At 39.2% G+C, this 23,014-nt stretch overlaps 1 protein-coding gene across 19 annotated transcripts in view; it reads left to right on the top strand.

Moving 5' to 3' along the window:
• The window catches only part of Zzz3 (zinc finger ZZ-type containing 3), a 64,585-nt gene that overhangs the window by 14,736 nt on the left and 26,835 nt on the right, over nucleotides 1–23,014 (top strand). For all 19 annotated transcript variants that reach the window (XM_052178917.1, XM_052178905.1, XM_052178916.1 and 16 more), the window contains exons 2-4: nucleotides 3,731–3,866; nucleotides 6,376–6,529; nucleotides 10,825–12,380. In XM_052178917.1, coding sequence (XP_052034877.1) covers nucleotides 10,855–12,380 — 1,526 coding nt within the window. In that variant the 5' untranslated portion in view covers nucleotides 3,731–3,866; nucleotides 6,376–6,529; nucleotides 10,825–10,854. The remainder of the gene's footprint in view (nucleotides 1–3,730; nucleotides 3,867–6,375; nucleotides 6,530–10,824; nucleotides 12,381–23,014) is intronic.

Here is a 23,014-nt window from a genome sequence, read left to right as displayed (position 1 = left end):
CATGTAAAAGTATGGAGTGGACTTTGGGACAAGAGTTTGGAGGCTTTAGTCTCTCGTTCTCTCCCTTTCCTGTCTAGCTAGCTTTGATGGGCCTGGGAAAGTGTTCATTCTGTGTGCATACCTTGACCCAAGAACAACTCTAAGAGATGAGGCCTCCTTCTACAGGGAAGTTTCTGGTTAGCTATTCGCAGCCCAAGGTGGAAGGAATACCTTTGTAGGTTTTCTACAATCTTGTTCCCCATTTTGTATTGCTCTGTGCTCTGGTGCTTTATTTCTAGCACAACCTTCCCAAACTCTGTTGGTGCTCTTAACTCTGGAAAACCATTGTACCTGCTGTCACTTCCGGCTCTGCTGGGTAGGATCCCCTTCAACAGGCCAGAGCAGATGTAGTCATTGTTGGTTTTGCTTACTGACCATCGTCCTATAGTGTCTGTCTTGTTTGTAAAGTGTAAAATAATTTTCATACTTTTAAAAAATCAGATTTTTAGTTTATTTAATCAATTCAAATAGAAAATTTAGTTTCGGGTAGCAGCCAATTTTTCTCTACTCTGTGACCAGAGATGTATAAGAGTCCTTGGAAGAGACATGGCTCAGAAGGTTTTGTGTTTTGTTTTTTTGTTTTTTGTTATTTTGAGATGATAACTCCAGTGTTAAGGGACTTTCAGACTTCTATTCTATGTGGGTAGGCACCTGAAATCACATTCTCATATCTGTACTGAAACACACACATATACATAACAAAATAATATAAATTGGCAAACAGTTTTAGAAAAGTGAAGTAGACAAATATATATTTCATGGGGACTGTTTTATTTTTTCGGAGACTGCATTTAAAGAGCGCTCGTGTGTCATGAATCTGAGGTCCTATAACCCAGTGAGCACAGTAGTCTAGTGTTCAGTAGCAAGGAGCAGAGAAGAGAATTCTTTGCAATGAAGATTAGTTTTTAGATTTGCTGTTGAATGCTTGAATAGCCCGTGAATTTTATTAGTACAGAAAAACAACCAAAGCCTTGTAGCAAGAGTTGAATAAAATAAGCTTTAAGAACAGGCTTACATAAGTTGTTTCTGTTTGTGCATATAAGAAACAAATAGCTGTTTTTAAGCACCTAGAAGTTGTAGTTATTAAAATAAAAGAATTCAAATGAAACATTGTATTTACAACTCAAAAGTATTTTATCTGCTTCAGAAGGTCCTACCAGCATTCTTTTGTGGAATGCCTAACTTTGAGATGCATGTGAATAAACAAAGAGCATCTCAGAGATGGTATGGGCATTTGGATCACTTGATTTACCTTGTTTTTATGAAATTACTTTCTTACATTAATTTTAAAGGCAAGTTCTCTTGGAGCTCAGGGTGCCAGCCATAGCTGAGGATGACCTTGAGCTTCTTATACTCCCTTCTACGTCTCAGGTGCTAAGTGCTAAGATTCGGGGATGTGCCGTGACACTGGTTTGACATTTCTTCTACCCACAAAATAGGTATATAATTACCTATGTTTTTCTATATAGCTTTTTACTTTACTATTGTGTAGGAATTGGGCAGGCATTGTGGCATCTTTCTATGATATATATGAAATAAGCGTTAAGTCACACTAAAGTGAGTGAAATGACTTAAGACTGCTTTTGAAGCACAATATTTGCCGGGATTCAAGCAATCCTTTTGTCTCATAAGCAACAGCAACTTTATGTGCGTACAGCTGAACCTGGTGACTTTGTTTGTTTGTTTGTTTGTTTGTTTTTGTCATCCTTCTGATCACAGGAATGTATCTCTTAGGTGATTAGCAACAACTATAGTTTTAAAAATTTTGTTTGTTTTTTGAAACAGTTTTCTTGGTGTAGCCCTTGCTGTCCTGAAATTTACTCTATAGACAAAGCTGGTCTCAAATTTAGATCTGCCTGCCCCTGCCTCTTGAGTGCTGGGATTAAAAGCATACGCCACCACTGCCCAGCATTAAGGATATTATTATTGTTATTATTGTTGTTATTATTTTAACCCCCCTTTTCCTTTCTCCCTTTTGCTCTGGCCCCACTTGCTCCAGGCCATAGGTTCTTTATTTGTTGGGATTTGAACTCATGACCTCCAGAAGAACAGTCGGTGCTCTTAACTGCTGAGCCATTTCACCAGCCTAAGAACTTTATTTTTAAGAAATGTTTGCATGGCTGTGTTTGAGAGGTGTTTTTTAGTCTTGGGGTGTTGGGGTTTGGCCTCAGGGCCCCTCACATGCTAAGTCTGTGTCTTGTCCTTGGGAAAAAAAAATTGTGTGTGTGTGTGCGCGCGCGCGTGTGCGTGCATTTGTTTGTTATTTTGAGACAAGATTCCACTGTGTTCAGGATGACAGGATTTATGTGTGTAATTGGACTTCTGAGTGTTGGGATTATATTCAGGAGCTCATAGACACACGCCTCACTTTATTTTGAGTCATTAATTTTCTGCTTTTTGATGGATTAGACCTGTAGAGTATATAGTCTATGGTAAGGTTACTATAAGAGTAATTTATTAGACATGCATGTTTGCTCTGTATGTGTATGTGTATAATGTATGTGTATGTGCATAATGCTAGAAATCAGACCTACAATCTTATGCTTGGTAGACAAGCAGTTTGCTGTTGGCCTGAACAATACAAAAATTGAATAGGCCCTGTACAGCTCCTATCAAGAATTTTAAGGTCATTTTTAAGAACTCATGATATGCCACCCTCTCCACATTTCTGTATGGGTCAGCATTAGGTATCTTCAATTGTTTTTCAACCTTATTTTTTGAGGTAGAGTTGCTCACTGAACCTGGGGTCTTGCCAATTTGTTAGGCTTGCAGGCTGCCAAGACAAGTTAATCTTCCTGTGTCTTCCCAGCTTTAGGATCACAGGCATGCACCCCTGGGGACCTGTGTAGGTCTCCTTTTTTGGTATACTTTATTGGGTTCTTGTACTTCTCTCTTCAAACCCTTAATCCACTCTAATCCCTTCCACCCCTCCCCCAACACGAGGTAGCAAAGAAGGAAGGTTAGAGGGAAAAGGGGGCATAGTCTTCCTTAAGCTATTCCTGCTAATTAGGGGTACTGAGTTCCTTGGGACAAGTCCAACTTTTTGTCAAACAGCAACCAGGAGCAGTAGAGGGAGCAGCAGGCTCTCCAGGCTCTCTCAGGTTTCCGCCATTTTAAAGACCCCAGAATTAAACTATCAGCAGCTGCCAAAAATCACGCCTCTGCTAGTGCATGAGGCAAATCACAATCACCTGCTGTGAAGCAGCCTCCTATCCCACACCTGGGATTAAAATATCTCTCCCTCTCCCTCTCTTTCTGTGTGTCTCTCTGTGTGTCTCTTTCCTTCCCTCCCCCCTCTCTCTGTCTCTCTCTCCCTTCCTCTCCCCCTTCCTCCTCTCTCTCTCTCTCTCTCTCTCTCTCTCTCTCTCTCTCTCTCTCTCTCTCTCTCTCTCTCTCTCTCTCTCGTCTGTCAAATTGATTGCAGACCTTAGTAAATAAGTTACGTCTTCAATCTAAGGCTCTCTGCTTTGCAGAAAATTTAAATTGAGAATATGTGTTCATGGGTAATGTCTGTCGTAGATGTAAGAATGTTAACAAATCACCTCTGTTGAAGATAACGTGTATCATGGTTTAATGTTATGTCATAAAATAAGTTATGAAACTTGAAGTGTGATATATCTTATTTTTGTTATCCACAGTTCTGCAAACAGTAACATAGTCATGGTGACCATATTGTGATTTCCCTTCACAGATAACAAGTTGTGCTAGTGCAGCTGTATAAATAATTCCTGAAGTCTCAGTGTAACATGGATGTAACATTAACAGTGATGATGACATATAAATACAGATGCTTGGAAATTTAAGTACTAGGCGGAACACTTGAGAAGGTAAGGAAGACTGTGATGTTCTCTAAGGCCAACTGAGGGAGAAGTATTGGCTGGTTTGGGTTTTTTCATTGTATTGGATTTTAAGAAATATGTTCAGTGGAGCCTGTCTGAATAGTAGTAGAACTCAGCTTTAAGTACCAGTTCTTTTTTGAAAATAGCAGTATCAGATATTCTTATTTGGCAAATAGAGTGAGTGATGCTTTCCTCCTGAGAATGAACCCTTCTAAGAAATGTCTAGCACTGTGGCTAGGATTTTAGAGTGCCGTTCTTCCACATATTCACAGAGCCCCTGCTCCTGACGGAGGTCACCCCTTTCTAGACCATGTCCTGCTCTGCCGCTTCTAACGGAGGCCACCCCTTTCTAGACTATGTCCTGCTTTGCTTGGCGATGGACTTCTGGGGAAGGCAGAGAAGTTATTGGTTGGGTTCTTCAGTGTGTGGCTGAATCTTCAAGTCAGCTTCCTCTCTGTGGGATCTTGTGTTCCTTGTGTTCCCTTCTTCATGTTAATTTAGAGCTTTACACAAACAAGAAAATGTTTTTAGTCAGGCTTCTACTTTGTATATACTATAAAGACTTCAAAGAAGATGTTGCATTTATAGTAGGTAGATCATAGACCTGATCTGAGAAGTAATTTTTCCTACTTAATTTTTTAATTAATGTAAATATGAAAATTAATAAGGACTTTCAGGGGTAAATATGTATACTAGAGTACAGTTCTGTAGGGCATTAAAATGAGAATGCAAGTTTGAGAAGAAAAAATAAAATCTTCTTTCAATATAACAGAAGCTCTGGGCATGGTGGTGCATACCTTCAATTCCAGCACAAGGAAGCTGTGAGGTGAACTTTTGTGAGTTAGGGGCCAGCCAAGTCTACATAGTGAATTCCAGGATAAATAGGGCTGTGTAGAGAGATCCTGTTTGAAAACCACCAACAACAAAACAACAGGCATAATTATTTGTGTAACCCCAGTGCTTGGACTTTAATCAAGTTCAGCAACATAGGGAGGTTTGAGGCTGTCTGGGCTACTGGAAGCCCTATCTTGAAAAACTGAGTATGCTGACTCACATCATTAATCCCAACACTCAGGAGGCAGAGGCAGGTGGAGTCTGTGAGTTTGGTTAGCCTGGGCTATATAGTGTACCGATGTCACTCCCCCCCCCCCCCACCCCCCAAAAAAACCATAAACCAACAAAATATAGCATTTACAGGAATGAAGAGCTTATTATGTGCATTATATATGTAACAGGCGCTGAATAATTATAATACTTATAGATTCTGTTGGCTATAATTACATAGACCACAATACATCACCTTTAACAGTAATCTCATTTTTAATAGACAGAACCCTGATTTACAAGATTTGATAATGGTATCAGCCCTTAATTATAATATTTCACTTAAAATAGTATTCATTTAAAAGTACCTGGTTTAATAGTTAAAGTGGCAAAATGAGTCATAAATATCTACTTGTCTTTTTCTTGTACAGTTTTTTGAAGATGGGTACTCCTAAATAACCTAATTAGCTAGAGCATATAGTCTGAAAAAGACCCCAACACATACTAGTAAAATTGCAATTAAATATGAGATGCGAAGAATTGTAATGTTATGGAGTTAATTAAAATAGTAGACTGAATATTCACCTCAGAAAACCCTTGCTTTTTTGTTCTTGTTGACAGTCTGTGTGGCCAGGGATGGTGGCACACACCTATAATCCTAGTACTCAGGAGGTAGAGGCAGAAAGGTCTCTGAATTTGAGGCCAATTTGGTCTACACAGTTCATTTCAGGAGAGATCTTGTTTCCAAAACAAAACAAAAAACCCAACAACATAAAAGAAAATACATATGGCAAAAAGTAACAGAAGCTTCCTTCAGTAGCTAAGTCTTAGAACATGTTAGTGAATATTCCATGTGCTATGTATGAGACAACAGAAGACTACATCCTGTGTAGTTAGTCTAATGGTTTTTGTTATTTTTGAGTGGTTTTCAACCTTTGAATCTTGACCCCTTAGGGGTTGGATGACTCATAGGAATTGCATTACGATTCATAACAGTAGCAAAATTACAGTTATGAAATAGTGGTGAAAATAATTTTATGGTTGGGAAGTCACTACAATGTGAGGAACTGTATTAAGGTTCACACATTGAGAACCACTGGTTTAGGTCCTGGTTCTTGTACTCAATCCTAAATCTAGGAAACCCCTAGAAATCCTTTAAGTCATCTATAAGAGGAGGGCAAAAGAAAACCTTAGAGGAAATTGTAGGAAATCGCTGAGTCATGCTTCACTCAAGCTAACTAATTGAGTTGTCTGTAATGATTTGTTATATTGTTTTAGTTGTTTCTTCAAGTTCTGCCCAGTTACTTAGTGCCTCCTGGGGTTGCTTACTGGGAAGCACCAAGTGTCACTGCTGTGAAAATAGTGCAGCCTCTGTACTTTTGTAGTCACAGCAAATTGTTAGCATATGTTCATTTCCTTATTTAATATCTTTTTTTATCATTTTATTTTAAAGAGAGGTGTTTAAGAGGTTCTAGTATTCTCCGAGGCTGAAGCTGAGAGTCTGAAAGCCCGAAGCCGAAACTCAATTGTAGATCATAGCTCCATCTCCTTCAGGATATAAAGAAAAGAAATAATATTTCCACAATGATAGATCTTTGGTTGTACAGGTAAGTTATTCAGTTTTGCAGTAGAGAAGGCAACTATAGCTTGATTTTATTTTGGTGGGAGGAGATACGTTATTTTTCATCAGTCTTTCTTTAGGGAAAGTACTGAAGATTAAGTATTTTCCCTTTTTTATTTTCCAACAAAGAGATAAATGAAATGACTATTGGAATCATAAGAGACCAGTAAGCCTGCTTTTGAAATGTACATATTTAAGGAGCAGTGTGAAATGTTTTGACTTCTCAGTTGTCTCAATGTATATATTCATTCAAATCTACTCTCTGTCTGCCTATATATCTATCTGTCCTGTCAACCATCTATTTCTGTCTTGATGACAAAGGAGATTCAGTTGTATATACCTGTGTAGTAGAATTTCTAAACTTCAAAGCAGTTACTATTAACCTTCAATGAATTGAGGGGTTAGGGTCACAGGTGTTGTTCTGCTACACTGGAGTGAGCATTGTTCAGCTGAAATACCTTGTCTTTTAAAAGAGTTGTTAAAAGAGTTTATGGTCACTCTGGGCACTATAGAATGTTCCAGGCTATCCAGAGCTGACTAGCAAGATCAACAGACCTGCAAACCCACAACAGACCTGTGTGATAAGTGGTGCCTGAGCACAGCCTGTGCTGTAGACAGGCAGGAGAGTCAGACCAGCCACACTTCTCACTCTTCCTCACTTTTTTCCTTTGGTTTTTGTACCTGAAAATACACAGGTATTGTGACCAGTTTTCTGTAAGTTGTTCACTTAATAAAAGTAAATAATATGATAATCATACAGGTGTTGGCTGTGCATGGTGATGCATGCCGCCCATGGGGAGGCGGAGGCAGGCAGTCTCTTTAAGTGGGAGGCCAGACTGGCTTCCTTAGTGAGTTCTAGGACAGCCAGGGGTACATAGTGAGACCCTGTCTTAAAAAACCAAAGTAATAATGATGATCTTGTTTAGTCTGTCCTGTTTCTTTTGTTTCTGATCCAGTTATGTGGGTATAATCATGGGACTAGAGGTTTATGATCCGAAAGAGCTAATGTTGTTTTAGAATTTAATAGTTTTTATAAAAGTAGATTCAATTTTGGGGAAGGTGGTTCAGTGGAAGTCAGACAAGAGGATGTCTGGATTTAGTGGAGGTTTGGGACTCAGTGTGGAAAAAGCTGGCCCTTTTCCACACTTTGGCTGGCCCTTTGCAGTCTCTTCAGTAGTTGAGGACTTAGGAGAATGGGAGAACACAGGACAAAGTGCTGTATTCCATTGAAGAATCACACTCTTCCTCTTCTGCAAAGTGCTGCAACTCAGTAGTAGGTGGGCAACATCAGATAGATTTTGATTTAATTACTAGTTGGGTTTTGCCCACATGAAAGTGTTAGTTAACTCATGGTTTCCCTTAATTCTAACACTACAGGAATACAATTTCTAAGTGTGTGTAGCTAAGGCTTCCATCAGCTGTCTCTTATTTTAGTTTATTAGTAAGAGTATTCCTGAGCTAGTTGGTATATGGGTTCACTTCTAGTTCCTTAACTACTTCGTATTTGACTAGAATATAATTATACACCCAGTCCTCTTCACCAGATTCTTTAGTGACTGTGTTTAGCTAGAATAAAGAAAATTACAGCTTTGGTCTGTACTACTTTGCTAAATAAACAAGGTTGGCAAAACAGTATTGAAATCTGGTTGGAATAATGTAGACATTCTTAGGTAAAGTGTATGTAATGTTAATTTATTCCAAGAAATTTTACAATCTGTTGTTTGATGCTTCTTTAGCCAGAGTGATCATGGCCTTATTTTTAATATTTTGTTTAAATAATTGCTATCTAGTAAGTAAAATATTAAAAAGAATTTTATGACTAATTGGGCTCGCAACCTGATAATTGAATTATATGTTAGAATACTGCCTCAAGGCATTGATCTCAGTGTCTCTCATATACAACATGTATGAGTAGGCTGGAGGGCTTGACATTCTGCAGGTCTTTCTTTTTCCTTGCCTTTCCTCCTTTCTGTTCTAAGTATCAAACCCAGGTCTGGGTTTCTAGCAAGCTTCAGGATATGCTTCTAATGTGGACTCTCAGTACCAGGTAATACTTGCTGTAAAAACTCTTCTTGTTAGTCTCTAAAATGTTTGTTTGTTTATGCTAGCAGTTTTACAGTTTATTGGTCCTCTTCCAAGAAAGCTTCTTGATAATCACAGGCCGATAATTGGGCTTTATTGTAATTGTTGGAAAGAACTAAAACCTTTTTAGGGAACAAAGACATGGAAAGGGCTTGATTTTTTTTTTTTTTTTTTTTGATACTAATCGATGTTTTAATTTTATAACCGAAATCATAAGTGTAGGTATTCATAGGTGGTATTTGATAGAGATTTGTGTTCATATTTGTGTGTACATACATATGTGTATATATATGCATAAATATTTTTTAATTCCCAGAATTAATGACATATCTGCTTTAATAGTCTCTTTTCTGGAAGTTGGATTCCAGAGAAAGATTTTGCTTCCTGTTCAGATTTCTAGATCAATGTGGAAAGAAAAGAATGGTTAAGAAAAGCCAGTTAACAGAAATCATGTAAGAGATTTATATACCTTTAATTGGCATCACTCATTAAAAACAAAATTCAATGAGTTTCCAGTATTATTTTTCAACCACAAATTATGAAGATCATTAAGTTTGTATTTTGTTTTATAGTTTGTTTATAAATTTAATTTTAGTTTTAGGTTCATATTTACATAGATATTTAGATAACCTTCAACATTCAGAGCTCCAGATTTTGGTACATCAAATAAATAAAATGCTTTCAACATTTTTCAATTTGCATTCTTTTAACACTTTTGAAACTTAATTTACATTTATTGTAATTGAAAGTGGAAATTGATGGGACTATTAGTATATATTACCTGTGAGTAAAGTAGGACTCTCCTCTTGATGAGAGATGTTAGAAAGATAAATTAGTCACATTCCTACTGTGAGTATTCAGATAGTGAAGTTCATGTGAGGTACTCTTTCCTGATGGTATGTACCATACTTACTGTTAACTTGATTTCCATGAGATTCTCTAGAACAAGTACATATACTGTAGTTACAGATTTTAAAGTATGCCCTGCTTTGAAATGAAGCTAAATTCAACCAACTTAACATATTTCACAGAGTAATTGCTTAACTCATTGTCAACAGGACAGCAGTAGAAACAGGGAAGTGCTTTTCCTTAGTGGGTTCTTGTGTAACGTTGTTACTGTGGTCATCTGTAGTTCCATCGCCTCCAGTGTTAGGTAATTGTAGTTGAGGCCTAGAAGGGAATGTACTTGATTTGCATGTGGAGCAGATTTAGTGCCATTAGAAGGATTCTATGTGAGGGGCATGGTGAAGTTATATTACAGCCATTATTGGTATTTAACCATTCTGTACCCCACTTGAAATTAAGCAGTGAAGTGGCAAAATATCTAAGAAAACCAAATGGGTAGGGGATAGAGACTTGGAATATTAATGGTGCTTTTGTTCTTCTTGATACCATGGAAGTCCTGGAAAATATCATTAGCTCTTTCAGAGTTTACCCAGGTGGATGGATGAGGACTTATTCCAACAGGTTTCTTAGTTCTCTCTTAGAAAGTTAAGCGTCCTTACTAGAAAACCCATTTATCTCCCAATGAGTTAAAGCTATCTTGCACTACACACAGAAGTTTAAAGAAAGAAAGGGTATGTGCATGTATGTGTAAAAATACACACGAATGCTTTATATGCGAAATAATATTCCCCATTTCTGAAAATTCCATAGCAATATTCTACCTCTTACTGGCTCCTTATTATTAAGACACTTAATTAACCTGAAAGAAATCATTTTAGTAGAAACCTTAAGATTGATTTGAACAGCTTCTGTAAATAGCTGTTCTGTAACTTCAAGAGTATTACTCTAATAGCCAAAATGAAACAGTTACGTTTCGTTTGATCACTTGTGGGTACTTTGCACTGTTCTGAGAGGCAGAGAACATGGTCTTCAGAGTTCTGTCTGAGCTGGCTCTATGTCCATCAGTAGACTGCCTCAGTCTCCTCAAGTGTAACTTAGGTACAATAGACCTATCTGAGTTGTGAGACTTCAGGGAGTAAAGGTGTGTTAAACATACACATGGAGTCCCAGAACATACTAAATGGTATTTGTTAGCTGTTACTAACATCATTATTGGAAACCTTAATAAAATAACCTTTGTCCCATTATTTATTGATAATGGCTATTCTTGGATAAAAAGTTACAACTTTATGCTTTTGTTTTAGATATATTAACTATTACCTTTTTCTCATTATTTTGTTTACATTTTTGAAGGTTTCCCAATGAGTGGATCATGATGACCGTATGGTAGGGACTTGCCATAGTATGGCTGCTTCCCGATCTACTCGTGTTACAAGATCAACAGTGGGGTTAAACGGCTTGGATGAATCTTTTTGTGGTAGAACTTTAAGGAATCGTAGCATTGCTCACCCAGAAGAAATCTCTTCTCATTCTCAAGTACGATCAAGATCACCAAAGAAGAGACCAGAGCCTGTGCCAATTCAGAAAGGAAATAATAACGGAAGAACTTCTGATGTAAAACAGCAGAGTGCTCGAGAATCGTGGGTAAGCCCTAGGAAAAGAAGACTTTCTTCTTCGGAAAAGGATGACCTAGAAAGACAGGCCCTAGAGAGTTGTGAGAGAAGGCAGACAGAGCCAGCACTGCCAGTCTTAAAGAACATTAAACGCTGTCTTAGAGCCGAAGCCACAAACAGTTCAGAAGAAGATTCACCTGTAAAATCAGACAAGGAGCCAGTAGAACACAGGAGGACAGTAGTGGACCATGATGCAGACTTTCAAGGGGCTAAACGAGCTTGTCGATGTCTTATATTGGATGATTGTGAGAAAAGGGAAGTTAAAAAGGTGAATGTCAGTGAGGAAGGGCCACTTAATGCTGCAGTAGTAGAAGAAATCACAGGCTATTTGACTGTCAATGGTGTTGATGACAGTGACTCAGCTGTTATAAACTGTGATGACTGTCAGCCTGACGGGAACACTAAACAAAATAACCCTGGTTCCTGTGTGCTACAGGAAGAATCAGTAGTTGGAGATGGGGATTCGGAAACCCAGACTTCAGTGTTCTGTGGGAGTAGGAAGGAAGACAGTTGTATAGACCATTTCGTGCCTTGCACAAAGTCAGATGTGCAGGTCAAGTTGGAGGACCACAAACTAGTAACTGCCTGCCAGCCTGTGGAACGACGTAATCAGTTGACTGCTGAGTCAGCTTCAGGCCTTGTTTCTGAAATTCAGTCATCCTTAAGAGATTCTGAGGAAGAAGTAGATGTGGTGGGAGATAGCAGTGCCTCCAAAGAGCAGTGTAATGAGAACAGCAGTAACCCTCTGGACGCGGGTTCTGAATGCATGCCAGTCTCTGGAGAGCCAGAACTATCCTCTATCCTAGACTGTGTTTCAGCTCAGATGACATCTTTATCAGAACCTCAAGAACATCGATACACCCTGAGAACCTCACCTCGAAGGGCGGCCCTGACCAGAGGTAGTCCCACTAAAAACACATCTCCTTACAGAGAAAATGGACAATTTGAGGAGAATAATCTCAGTCCCAATGAAACAAACACAACTGTTAGTGATAATGTAAGTGAGTCTCCCAGAAATCCTGTCGAAATTTCTCAAGATGCAAAGGTTCTATGTTGTGACTCTGAAAACTATGGAAGTGAAGTACTAAGTAAGCCACCCTCAGAAGCCAGAATGAATATTGGACATTTGCCATCTGCCAAAGAGAGTGCCAGTCAGCACACTGCGGAAGAGGAAGAGGATGACCCTGATGTTTATTACTTTGAATCAGATCATGTGGCACTGAAACACAACAAAGAGTATGTGTAACTATGGTAACCATGAGTTCTGCTTTGCTTATCACTTCCCAGGGTTTCAGTATTCATTAATAAATGTCTGTACTTAATGCTTTTATTACAGATGAAGTTAACACTTTAGCAGTAAGTTTAGATTGAACATACATTTCTTAACTCAAACTAAGAGACTTGACCTTTTGGTGTTGAACTTCATTACTCGTCTCTGGTAGCTGAAATCTTCTAGTGCTGGTGTCCCACGTGTCTAAATGAGAAAAGATTAATGAAAGGACTAAGAAAGGCGTGGCTGGTGTCTCAGTGAGGTCAGTGTGAGTGGGAGTGGTGACACACCAGTGTTTTCATGCTGAGTCATCGCAGCCCACTCTGGCACACACTTGTAGAGTGCCGGAAGGTCTGCCTTTCCAGTACGGGTCAAATGAATGGTGAGCATGGAGCTGTCAGCCAGCCACTGGGAACCTAGCAGACTAGAAATGGTTTACACTTAATTCCCCATCAAAGTTTGCTTGCTTGTTTGTTTGAAGACAGGGTTTCTCTGTATAGCCCTGGTTGTCCTGGAACTCACTCTGTAGACCAGGCTGGCCTTGAACTCAGAAGTCTGCCTGCCTCTGCCTCCCAAGTGCTGGGATTAAAGGTATGTGCCACCATTGCCCAGCTAAATTTTTTGGTTTAAGAATGTTCTTGATCCATCATCTTTGCAGTTTAGAGAAATAGATAGTGCTGTTGACATTGTGATAGTAATTCTTGACATAACTCTAGTTAATACTATTTTTCCCAAGCCCTTATTACAAAAGTTCTTTTTGCAAATAATGTGTCCAAAATTGTCCACAACTTTGCTCACTTTAAAGTATTCTGGAGAGTAACACAAATGAATCAGAGTTAACTGTTTAAATAATTCACAAAGGAACTAAAATGTGTTCATCAAAACTCTTTTTGTTGTTTTGTTTTATTTTGTTTTTTCAAGACAGGGTTTCTCTGTGTAGCCTTGGCTGTTCTGGAACTCATTCTATAGTCCAGGCTAGCCTTGAACTCAGAAATCTACCTCTACCTCCTGAGTACTGGGATTAAAGGTGTGTACCACTACTACCTGGCTCATCAAAACTTATTTTAATGAATAACAATGACAAATGTAAATTAATTCCTCTTGTAGGTCAGCTTTTCAGCTACTATCACAAAGTCAGATTATATTGGTTGTACAAAACAGTTAGATTTGAGGAATATTTCTAAAGTTTTTTGCAACCAATGTCTGATGAAGTACCATATCAGGGCTGTGGGACATGATCTTCTTGCTACATTTATTAGATGGATCAGGACTTTAATCTGGCAGTTCTGTGGACTTCTAGCATATGTCTCCTTTTTGGGGGAAAAAGGTTTTTTTCTGTGTTCTTTTAAAATTGTATTTTAATACTGTGTTTTAAGAAAGAATTTTCCCTGAATGTTTTACAGTTCTTAGGCTGTGAGTGTAATATACTTGAGACCAGGTTGAGACAGAAAAACATAATTGCATAAAAGGAAAAATTTCAGGGAGGAGTAAGATGAACTGGTGCACAGTGCCAAACCAACAGTGTCCCAGCGTAAGAGGCGAAGGCAGGAGGGTGGCCTGGGTCACATAAGAAAAACCCAGTAAACCCAAACAGATCAGCAAAAATAAATGTTTTCCATTTATATATAATCTTTTTTTTAAAAAAGTTTTTATTTGCAGGAACAAGGAAGATGTATGTATTAGAAGAATAACTAAAACCTCAAAAAGTATGATATCTTGCTTTCTTAGTGTTGGAATGGGAGTGTCTTGTGTCGTCCAGGTTGGTGTAGAATTGTGAATGCAAGTGATCTAGTGCTTTAGCTTCCTAAGAATGAGGGACTTCGAGCTTTTGTGATCGTGGCCAGCTCCAGTATAAACAAATATGAATTTCTTTAGAATTTATTTCTTCTTAACTGAGAGTCTAGCAAGTGTGAGGCCATGTTCAGCTTCTGAGTCGCCCTTGTTCTAGGAAATGATATTTCAGTTTATTTCCCTTTGATTTCTGTTGTCTTTGTTATGGACAAAGTTTACACTGGCTATTGATTCTGGAAAACAGTAATTCATACTCTTGTTACTTTTAAAAATGAACTCTCATCGTGAAAAACAGTACTCCCATAAAATAACTACCCAGGTAGTGTTTGTAATTCCATGGCCATCAGTGGTTGAGAACAGTGTGGGGCATGGAGCCCTGTGGAGTTTGGGATGCTGTTTGCTGTTAAGACAGTGCTCAATTCTGATACATCATGGAGCGTCTGGGTGAAAGAAATCACTAGTTTTGCTCCCCTTACCTTTTGCTTTATCCTGAGTCTTTGAAAATGGTGCTTCTGGGTTTTAGTTATTTTTGTTTTCTGCTTGCATTACTAGGGAGCAAACCAAGAGTGTACACATGTTAGGCAAGTGTTCAACCACTGCTCTTCTGAGATGGGAAGGGATTATCATACTTAGCATCTTGGTTCCAAGTAATTTCAAAAAAACAGTACTTGATCATGTTGGATGTAAATTCTTTAATAAAGTTCCTTTTTCTCCATGTTACTATTTCATGTTTTTTATCCATGTCAGAGGTGATTGGCTTTTAAAAAACAAAACTAAAAAATAAATCAAGTGTTTGTTTAAAAATAGTGTTCTTATAATTGTCTAGTGCTTTCAAGTGTTAGGGAAATGTAAAATACTTTGAAAGTGGTATTGGTGGATTGTACACAGTAGTATGCTAGAAAAGTCTAGCTTGTTGCCTTTAAAACTGGAAATTTAGCATTGTCTACAGTATTTTATGAATACTCTTCCAGAAGGAAGCAAGTCGTATTTCCCGATGCCAGTTAAAGTAGGTTAGTATAGTCAGGTGCCATGGTGCACAAATACATATCTACAAACCCCATCTCAAAGTTTTAGTAGAAATGCTGTGGTTGCCATAATGCTGTTAAGTTGGGAGGCTCTGACTCTACCTGTGCTAGTTGAAACTTTCCTCTAAACTAACAAAAATGATTTAATTGGCAGCCTTCACCTTGTCCTTTTATCCATCTGTTTAATAAAAGAGTATCACAATAAGATGCTATTTTAGAGTCCTAGCTTTAGGCCTGGTTCATCACAAGTTAGGCGACGGCACAGAGAAATGAGTGAGTATTTGGGGTGCGTAGCTGTGGCTCACAGTGTACTTTTTATAGAGAATTAACTACACTTGCTCACTGAGTAAGGGGACTAGAAAGAATGCTCTCTTTGTGAGATTCTTGTTCATAGCTATCTTAGTAGATGCTCTCAGGTTTGGCGAAGAGGGTCCAAGGCAACACTTTGTGAAAAGTTGCTGGCCTGGCTGCCTGAGATCACTTGTCTAACTGGCTACTCCTCCTGAGAAGCGGTTAAGGTTCTTGATCTCAGAGTCAGATGAGGATTTTAAGCCCTGGGCCTTCATATTTAGTACCGCTTTGCCATTTCAAGAGGTAACCACACAAAGGGAACTTTTAATTACACAGGCAGCACTACAGAGGCTCATCACCAGGGTCAGAGGTCGCAGTGATAGCACACTTTGGAAATGTGTCTGAAACCACAGCTTTCATTCTTCATACTCTACTGCTGCAAACATAAAAGGCATCAGGAGTTAATGGTAGAAATGGGCTTATGCCTTGGCCTTTTTTAAAAGTAGGGACTTTTTGTTTTGTTTTTACTTTCTTGAGACAGGGTCTCTTTTAGCCCAGGCTGGCCTCCAGCTTGTGATGTTGCTGAAGGGTACCTTGAACTTCTGACCATCCTCCTTTTTTCCTCTCTGAGGTTACAAGAGTGTCATCTACCAGTGGACCCAGTCTTCTGTCTTCTAATTGGTAGTCTGAGCCATGCCTAATTACTTTATGCAATGATGACTTAGGTTTTTATGCTTAAAACCTTGTAGAGCAGATCTTTGGTTTGTCATTTGTTTGTTTATTTAAATCTGTCTATAGTTACAGACCATGTTTTATCTGTCAGGATCATCACCTTAGATAAGTAAGTACCATCCCTGGTTAACTTAATTACTTTCATGTTTTTGTTGTTTAAAGAATATAATCATAGTATGTGTGTGAAGAACAAATGGCTTCAAATGGAGGATTTGGTTAATTTAAGTAGAATATTCTGAGTGTTGAGAATGCAGTGGGAAGCGCATGCTTGGTGCTTGTCAGCTCATGGAAAGAGCTGTAGAATCAACCATACACATGTTGATTGTGTAGATCCCAGGCATTGCGTAGATTAATGAGAGGAGCAAAAGCTGTCTTAAGTATAACTGTTGTCAGGGAGTAAGTCATTGACTAATCAAAACATGTAATGAATTGTTACCAACTTAAAAATACTATTTTATTATATATATGATGTTTTGCCTGCACATATGCCTGTGTACCACATGGGTGCAGCCTGGTACCTGTGGAGGCCAGGAGAGGACGGCTGGTCCCTTTGTACTGGAGTTTCAGATGGTTCTGAGCCACCATGTAGGTGCTGAGAACCCTGTACCCCAGAGTACTAAAAACCCTGGAAGTAGCAGCTGGTGTTCTTGACAGCTCCAGCCCTGTTGCCAAAAATCTGAAATTTTCAAAAAATGTAAGATGATTTTAAATGATTCTTTGTACTTGTCTTAAGCACATGAATATAGTCTTAACATTGTTGATTTATGCTTATCCCTTGCAGAGGTGGTAGAGTGATACTCGTGATACCAGTATCATAATAGGTCTAATTTTTCATGTTGGATGACCCTGACTTTCATAGTAGCTTTTGCTTCTACCTGTGTTCTTTTGACAATGCTGTGGCTTAGTATTTTCTTTCATTTTTGTTGAGTTTCCCTTCTTGGTCAGTGTAAAGGATGCCTACACATAGATCCTTTTTTTAGTACACATTGGTAAAGAATTCTTTATAGAAGGCAGGACTTGGAGAAACAGTCCTTGACTGTAGTGCTGTTATACCCAAAGGATGCTGTTGGCTCTAGAAAGAATCCAAATGAGTGGCCATATAAACAGATAACGTACGGCAGGACGGGAGGCTAAGGCACTGACGTTTGGGTGTAACCATTACAGCCGTGGATTGTTTTTCCAAGCCCTGCCTTCTGTAAAGAATTCTTTATTTTGGCTGGTTGGAAAATGTGTAATTTTTGTTTTCTGAACACTTAATTGTTTTGTGTATAGCACCATGGTAGTTATTTGCTTGGTCTGTAGAATCTCCTGTTAGGTTTGTGTAGCTTTGTTTCCATCTAGAGGCTCCATGTACATTTAGGTTTTTTTTTCTTTCTTCCTTTTTTGTTTTGTTTTGTTTTGTTTTGTTTTGAGACAGGGTTTCTCTGTGTAGCCCTGGCTGACCTGGAACTCACTCTATAGACCAGGCTGGCCTCAAACTCAGAAATCCACCTGCCTCTGCCTCCCAAGTGCTGGGATTAAAGGCGTGCACCACCACTGCCCAGCTAGGTTTTTTTTTTTTCCTATGAGTTCTTCCTCTTTGGTGTCCTACATATTCTCACTCCTCGGCTTCCCAAGCTGTTTTCTGAGTCTCTGATGAGAAGAGCACTTTTTTTTTTTGAATTTTTTTTTATTCAATAAATTTTTTATTTACATTTCAAATGATTTCCCCTTTTCTAGACCCCCACTCCCCGAAAGTCCCATCAGCCCCCTTCCCTCCCCCTGTTTTCCCATCCAACCCTTCCCACTTCCCTGTTCTGGTTTTGCTCTATACTGCTTCACTGAGTCTTTCCAGAACCAGGGGCCACTCCTCTGTTCTTCTTGTACCTCATTTGATGTGTGGATTATGTTTTTGGTATTCCAGTTTTCTAGGTTAATATCCACTTATTAGTGAGTGCATACCATGATTCATCTTTTGAGTCTGGGTTACCTCACTTAGTATGATGTTCTCCAGCTTCATCCATTTGCCTAAGAATTTCATGAATTCATTATTTCTAATGGCTGAATAGTACTCCATTGTGTAGATATACCACATTTTTTGCATCCACTCTTCTGTTGAGGGATACCTGGGTTCTTTCCAGCTTCTGGCAATTATAAATAGGGCTGCTATGAACATAGTAGAGCATGTATCCTTATTACATGCTGGGGAATCTTCCGGGTATATGCCCAGGAGTGGTATAGCAGGATCTTCTGGAAGTAAGGTGCCCAGCTTTCTGAGGAACCGCCAGACTGATTTCCAAAGTGGTTGTACCAATTTGCAACCCCACCAGCAGTGGAGGAGGAAGAACACTTTTTTGTTTAATAAACTGGTAGTTCTTCCTAGTAGGGACTTTCCTCATTGGTTTGTCCTCTTGCATACATCTCTGTTTTGCATTGTCTGTTACCAGGGTCTGAAAAAAGTTACTCCTTCTTCATCTCAAGAGTTAGTGTCAGTTATTCTGCCATGGCTGTAAATAGATGCATCTGATTTTGCAGATCTATCAGTTTGTGTGAGCTGAATGAGTTTATTATGTTGATAAGCTATTGTAAGATTGCTGATGTGGGTTCTAGAAACTTAACTCGGGTCTTCTGCAAGAGCAAAGAGTGTTCTTAATTGCTGAGGCATCTTTCCAGCCCTTCATGTGGCTTAATTTTGTTTTTAAAGTTTTAGATACTAAATTTACTTTATGTATGAGTATTTGACCTGCATGTTTGTTTGTGAGCCAGCTTCCTTTGCAAGAGCATCGAGTGCTTTTAGCTGAGGAGCCATCTCTTTAGCCTCGTGTTGTATTGTGATTACTTCATCCCTCCCTCTTCCCCTCTTTCATTTGATCTTTTCCTTTTTTTTCTCCATCCTTTTTTTAAATTTTATTTTATTTTATTTGAGAAAGGGTTTCTTTGTGTATGTAGACTTGGCTGTTCTGTTCACGAAGTTCAGAAAGAATAAGTGACATACAAGAAGACAAAAAACTGTACTAGGTTTGAAAAAGTAATGCTGAGAGATTGTGTGATACCTCTGGATTTTTGCTTGTTTTTCTTATTGCTAGGATTTTTGCTAGACTATGTCTACTGTGTACTATGTTGAAAAAGGCATGGGAATGTGCTCCTTTGCTTACCCTAATTTCTAATAAATGGCCTTTATTATCTTTTTATGTATATGGATACTTTATATATATCTTTGCTCATGTATGTCCAGTGCTGCTGGAGATAGTCAGAGGATATCAAGATCCCCTGAATCCAGAGTTAGAGACAGTGTGGAGCTGCCATGTGGGAGCTAGGGGCCACACTCAGAGCCGCTAAGAGAGCAGCTTGTGCCCATGACCCGGCTCTCCAGCCCCAGCCTTCTGTTTAATGCAGTTAACTAGTGGGTGTAGTGGTGCTTGCCCTTGACGCCAGCCCTTGGGAGGCAGAGCGGGCAGATCTCGAGTTTGCGGTCAGCCTACATAGTTCCAGAACGGGCAGAGCTACATAGTGAGACCCTGTGTTGGAAAGTAACATTTTTAAAGAATTAACTGGGATATCTTACAGTTGTTTTCTCTAATACCTTTTGCCATTTAAGTTAGAATTTTTTGATTTACCTTTTATTTTGCTCTTTTTTACATTTCCTACATAATTGTTCTTCTTTTGATCTGTTGTATATACTACCAGATTCGTAAAGTACATAGCATATATTCTTAGAAGGAAAGTTTCATGGTCATAGTTTATTGGTACAAGGGTATGAAATGCGATAGTCAAACTGATTATAGTTAAAATGAAGTGTCTTTTTCCTTCTGGTTAACACATGATTGCACATTTTACAAATTTATTGTGATACTCAAAAAACGTATACATTATATAAAGGTCAGATTAAGAAAATTGTTACATCCATCAACTGTCTGTGTTGGGGATATTATGCTTCTGCCTCTTGGTTTGAAGTACAGTTAACTGCTGTTGAGAACACGGACTACCCATGTCCCCAGGCTCTCCTGGAGGAGCTAAGTGCACTCGACACTCAACAGGCAGGCATGTGAGGAGCCGAGGCGGCAGGCAGAGCATGCAGTTCACAGTTTCAAAGTCACAGCTAGGTAAGGTTTGCATTCTTTAATTCTTAATTTAATTTAATTCGAGTGTAGACTCAAATTAGGTTCCTTACAAAGGCAGTGTGGTTGACAGTACCAGACAGCAGGCCTGTCTCCATCCTGGTGGGAAGCCAAGCAGACATCATGAGAGCTATACATCGCGTGTACAACTGTAGCCAGGTTATTGTCCTCTGAACGTACTTTTCTCTTTGCATTTCACTTGGTTTTGTTTTCACCTCAGTCTCAATTACTAGCTGTTTTCTTTTCATCCTTCTCTGGGGTTCCATTAGCTGCTGTGCCTTAGAAATATGTTACCTATTTAGTAGTGGATTTAAGTGAGAAGCCTGAGCTCGGACTGTTCTATTACTCAAGACTATTTCCATTGTTGCCCAGAAAACGGAGCAGACCATGTATGAGAATGAGTTTATTCCTGCTTCCCAGTCATTTTTAGCATCTTCCAGTCAACTTGGAAGTGTCGAGAAAAAAGGCACCTGCTTTCAGCTCCTCTACCAGATATGGGTTGAGCTCTGTGAACAGGAGTCAGTGTCAGCTCTTCTCTGGGGCGTCTGAAATGGTTTCTTGCTTTCTGGGGTACAAGTCCCAAACTAACCTTTTCCTTTGATGAAGCGCATGCTTTAGGTAATATCTGCTCATTTAAAACACTTCCCTTTACTATCTGTCCCTTACTCTTATGTGCTAGCCCAATTAAATGGAATTTACTGGTTTTTTTTGTTGTTGTTGTTGTTTTGTTTTTTAACTGTTTAGTGGGGGAGAAGGGGCAGCAGCCTGGAGAGGTCAGAGGACAACTTAGAGGTGCTGTTTGTTCTTCCACAGGGTCAGGTTTGGTGGCAAATGCTTAAAATTATCTCTCCAGCCGAATTCCCAAAATTTGTTTTTGGGGCAGGGCAAATGGGGGTGGGGGGTTATGGTTTCAGAGACTGGGTTTCTCTCTCTGTGTGGTTCTGGCTGTCCTGGAATTTACTCTGTAGCCCAAGCTGGCCTTAGACTGCCTGCCTGCCTGCCTCCGGGTGCTGGGGTTAAAGGTGTGTGTGGCACACCTTTACTAAGTATACAACCAAGTGGTCCCATGTGCTCACAGTTAGCTGTGAGTGCAGCTCGACTTAAAACTGTAAGTACTCTTAATGTTCTTTTCCCTCTCTCTGTGAGTTTTGTAATTCCCTAACTTCTCCAGCTGAACTTCGTAGCTGCTGACATTGTGTTACGATGTGGAAATGATGGCTTGCCTGAGGGTTGTCTTCCTGTGTACTCACCGCCCTATCTGCTCTGGTCTGTCTGACTCTCATTTCCCTGGTTATTGTCCCCTGTCAACAAGGGGAGCCCCTCATAGTTAAGATCCTATTCTCTGAGAAGTCTTTCTCTTCTCAAGACTGATCCATCACTGTGCTATAGTGTAGTGAGTGATGACTGCTGTAATTATATATAATAGACCACAAGCTTTTTGAGAACCATGTGCTTCAGCATAGGAGAATTTCTAAGGCCATAACCTGTCTTAAAAGTGTTAGAAAAATTAGCATACTTCTGGTAATAGTCTTTATTTTTTTGGTACTGAAAATTAACCTTAGGTTTTTATGCATGAGAGAGACAAGGATCTACCACTGAGCTGGAGTCTCAGCTGCCAGACTTATGTAAAAACTACCTTGATTTTAAGTTTTAACAAGAAAGTGAGTGAGCGTATAAATCACTCACAGTTTATTAAACTTACATATAAGGAGAAGGTATTGGTGGAGTTGTGTAGTTAAGAATGGGCCGTCAAACTAATATTTTTATAATTGGGGTATAAAAATTGGGAATAAAAAACCTACAGAGTTGGTGTGTTTTGAGATAAAGTTTTTATTGTCAAAATGTTATATATAATTTTTACAGTCTTGAGTTTTGCATGTAAGCTTTTGAAATAGTGTGAATGGTATGCATCTGGTTCAGGGCTGAAGGACTTGGAAAAAGGGAAATGGTTTGTCTTCTAACACTGGCTCTGGAAGGGTGGATCTTAGGAGTTGGCTAGACATCTGATGTATCCAATCAGTGATCCTTCAGTGAGAAATATTGACTCAAAAAATAAGGTGACTGGAGAAGGAGGGAGACAGTTGCTGTGGGTCTCTGGCTCCGTTCACGTGGGTACAGTCTGCACCCACACCCTACATACACCTTGTTTCTGTTACATGAAAGCTTGCAGCTGCAATACCAGAATAGAAGACATTTCAGTGAGTGTGCAGAGAGCAAGTGAGTTAAAACTCCAGAGTGCGGAAACAACAATTGATCCAACTGGTATGATGACTGTCTACAGAAGACATCAGTGACACTTGCTTCCTCTTTTTAGAGAAAGCTGGGTTTTTTGTTTTTGTTTTCTTTTGGGTTTATTCTGTTGTTTGTTTTTTTCTTGTTTTTTTTTGCACATTTAGAAAAGCAGTAGGAACAGTTTGACAGGCCCTTTAAGTTCTGTTCCCACAAGAACCCCAGGTTTAGGGTATAAGTAGCTGTATAAATATGATTGAAAATACAGATTCAAGTTCTTTGAACCTGTATGAAGTGTACTTCAGTGATTGGCTCCAGGTATGGCTTTGTGCACCTGTGATCCTGCACTTGGAAGTGAGTTCTAGGCCAGACCGCCTAGATAGTCAGACCCTACTTTGAAAGAACACCTTCCACTCCGTCCATACTCCCTCCCCT

Source organism: Apodemus sylvaticus, chromosome 4, assembly GCF_947179515.1.
Source record: "Apodemus sylvaticus chromosome 4, mApoSyl1.1, whole genome shotgun sequence".
In the NCBI taxonomy this organism is placed as follows: Eukaryota; Metazoa; Chordata; class Mammalia; order Rodentia; family Muridae; genus Apodemus; species Apodemus sylvaticus.
This window is presented reverse-complemented; position numbering and strand designations above follow the sequence as displayed.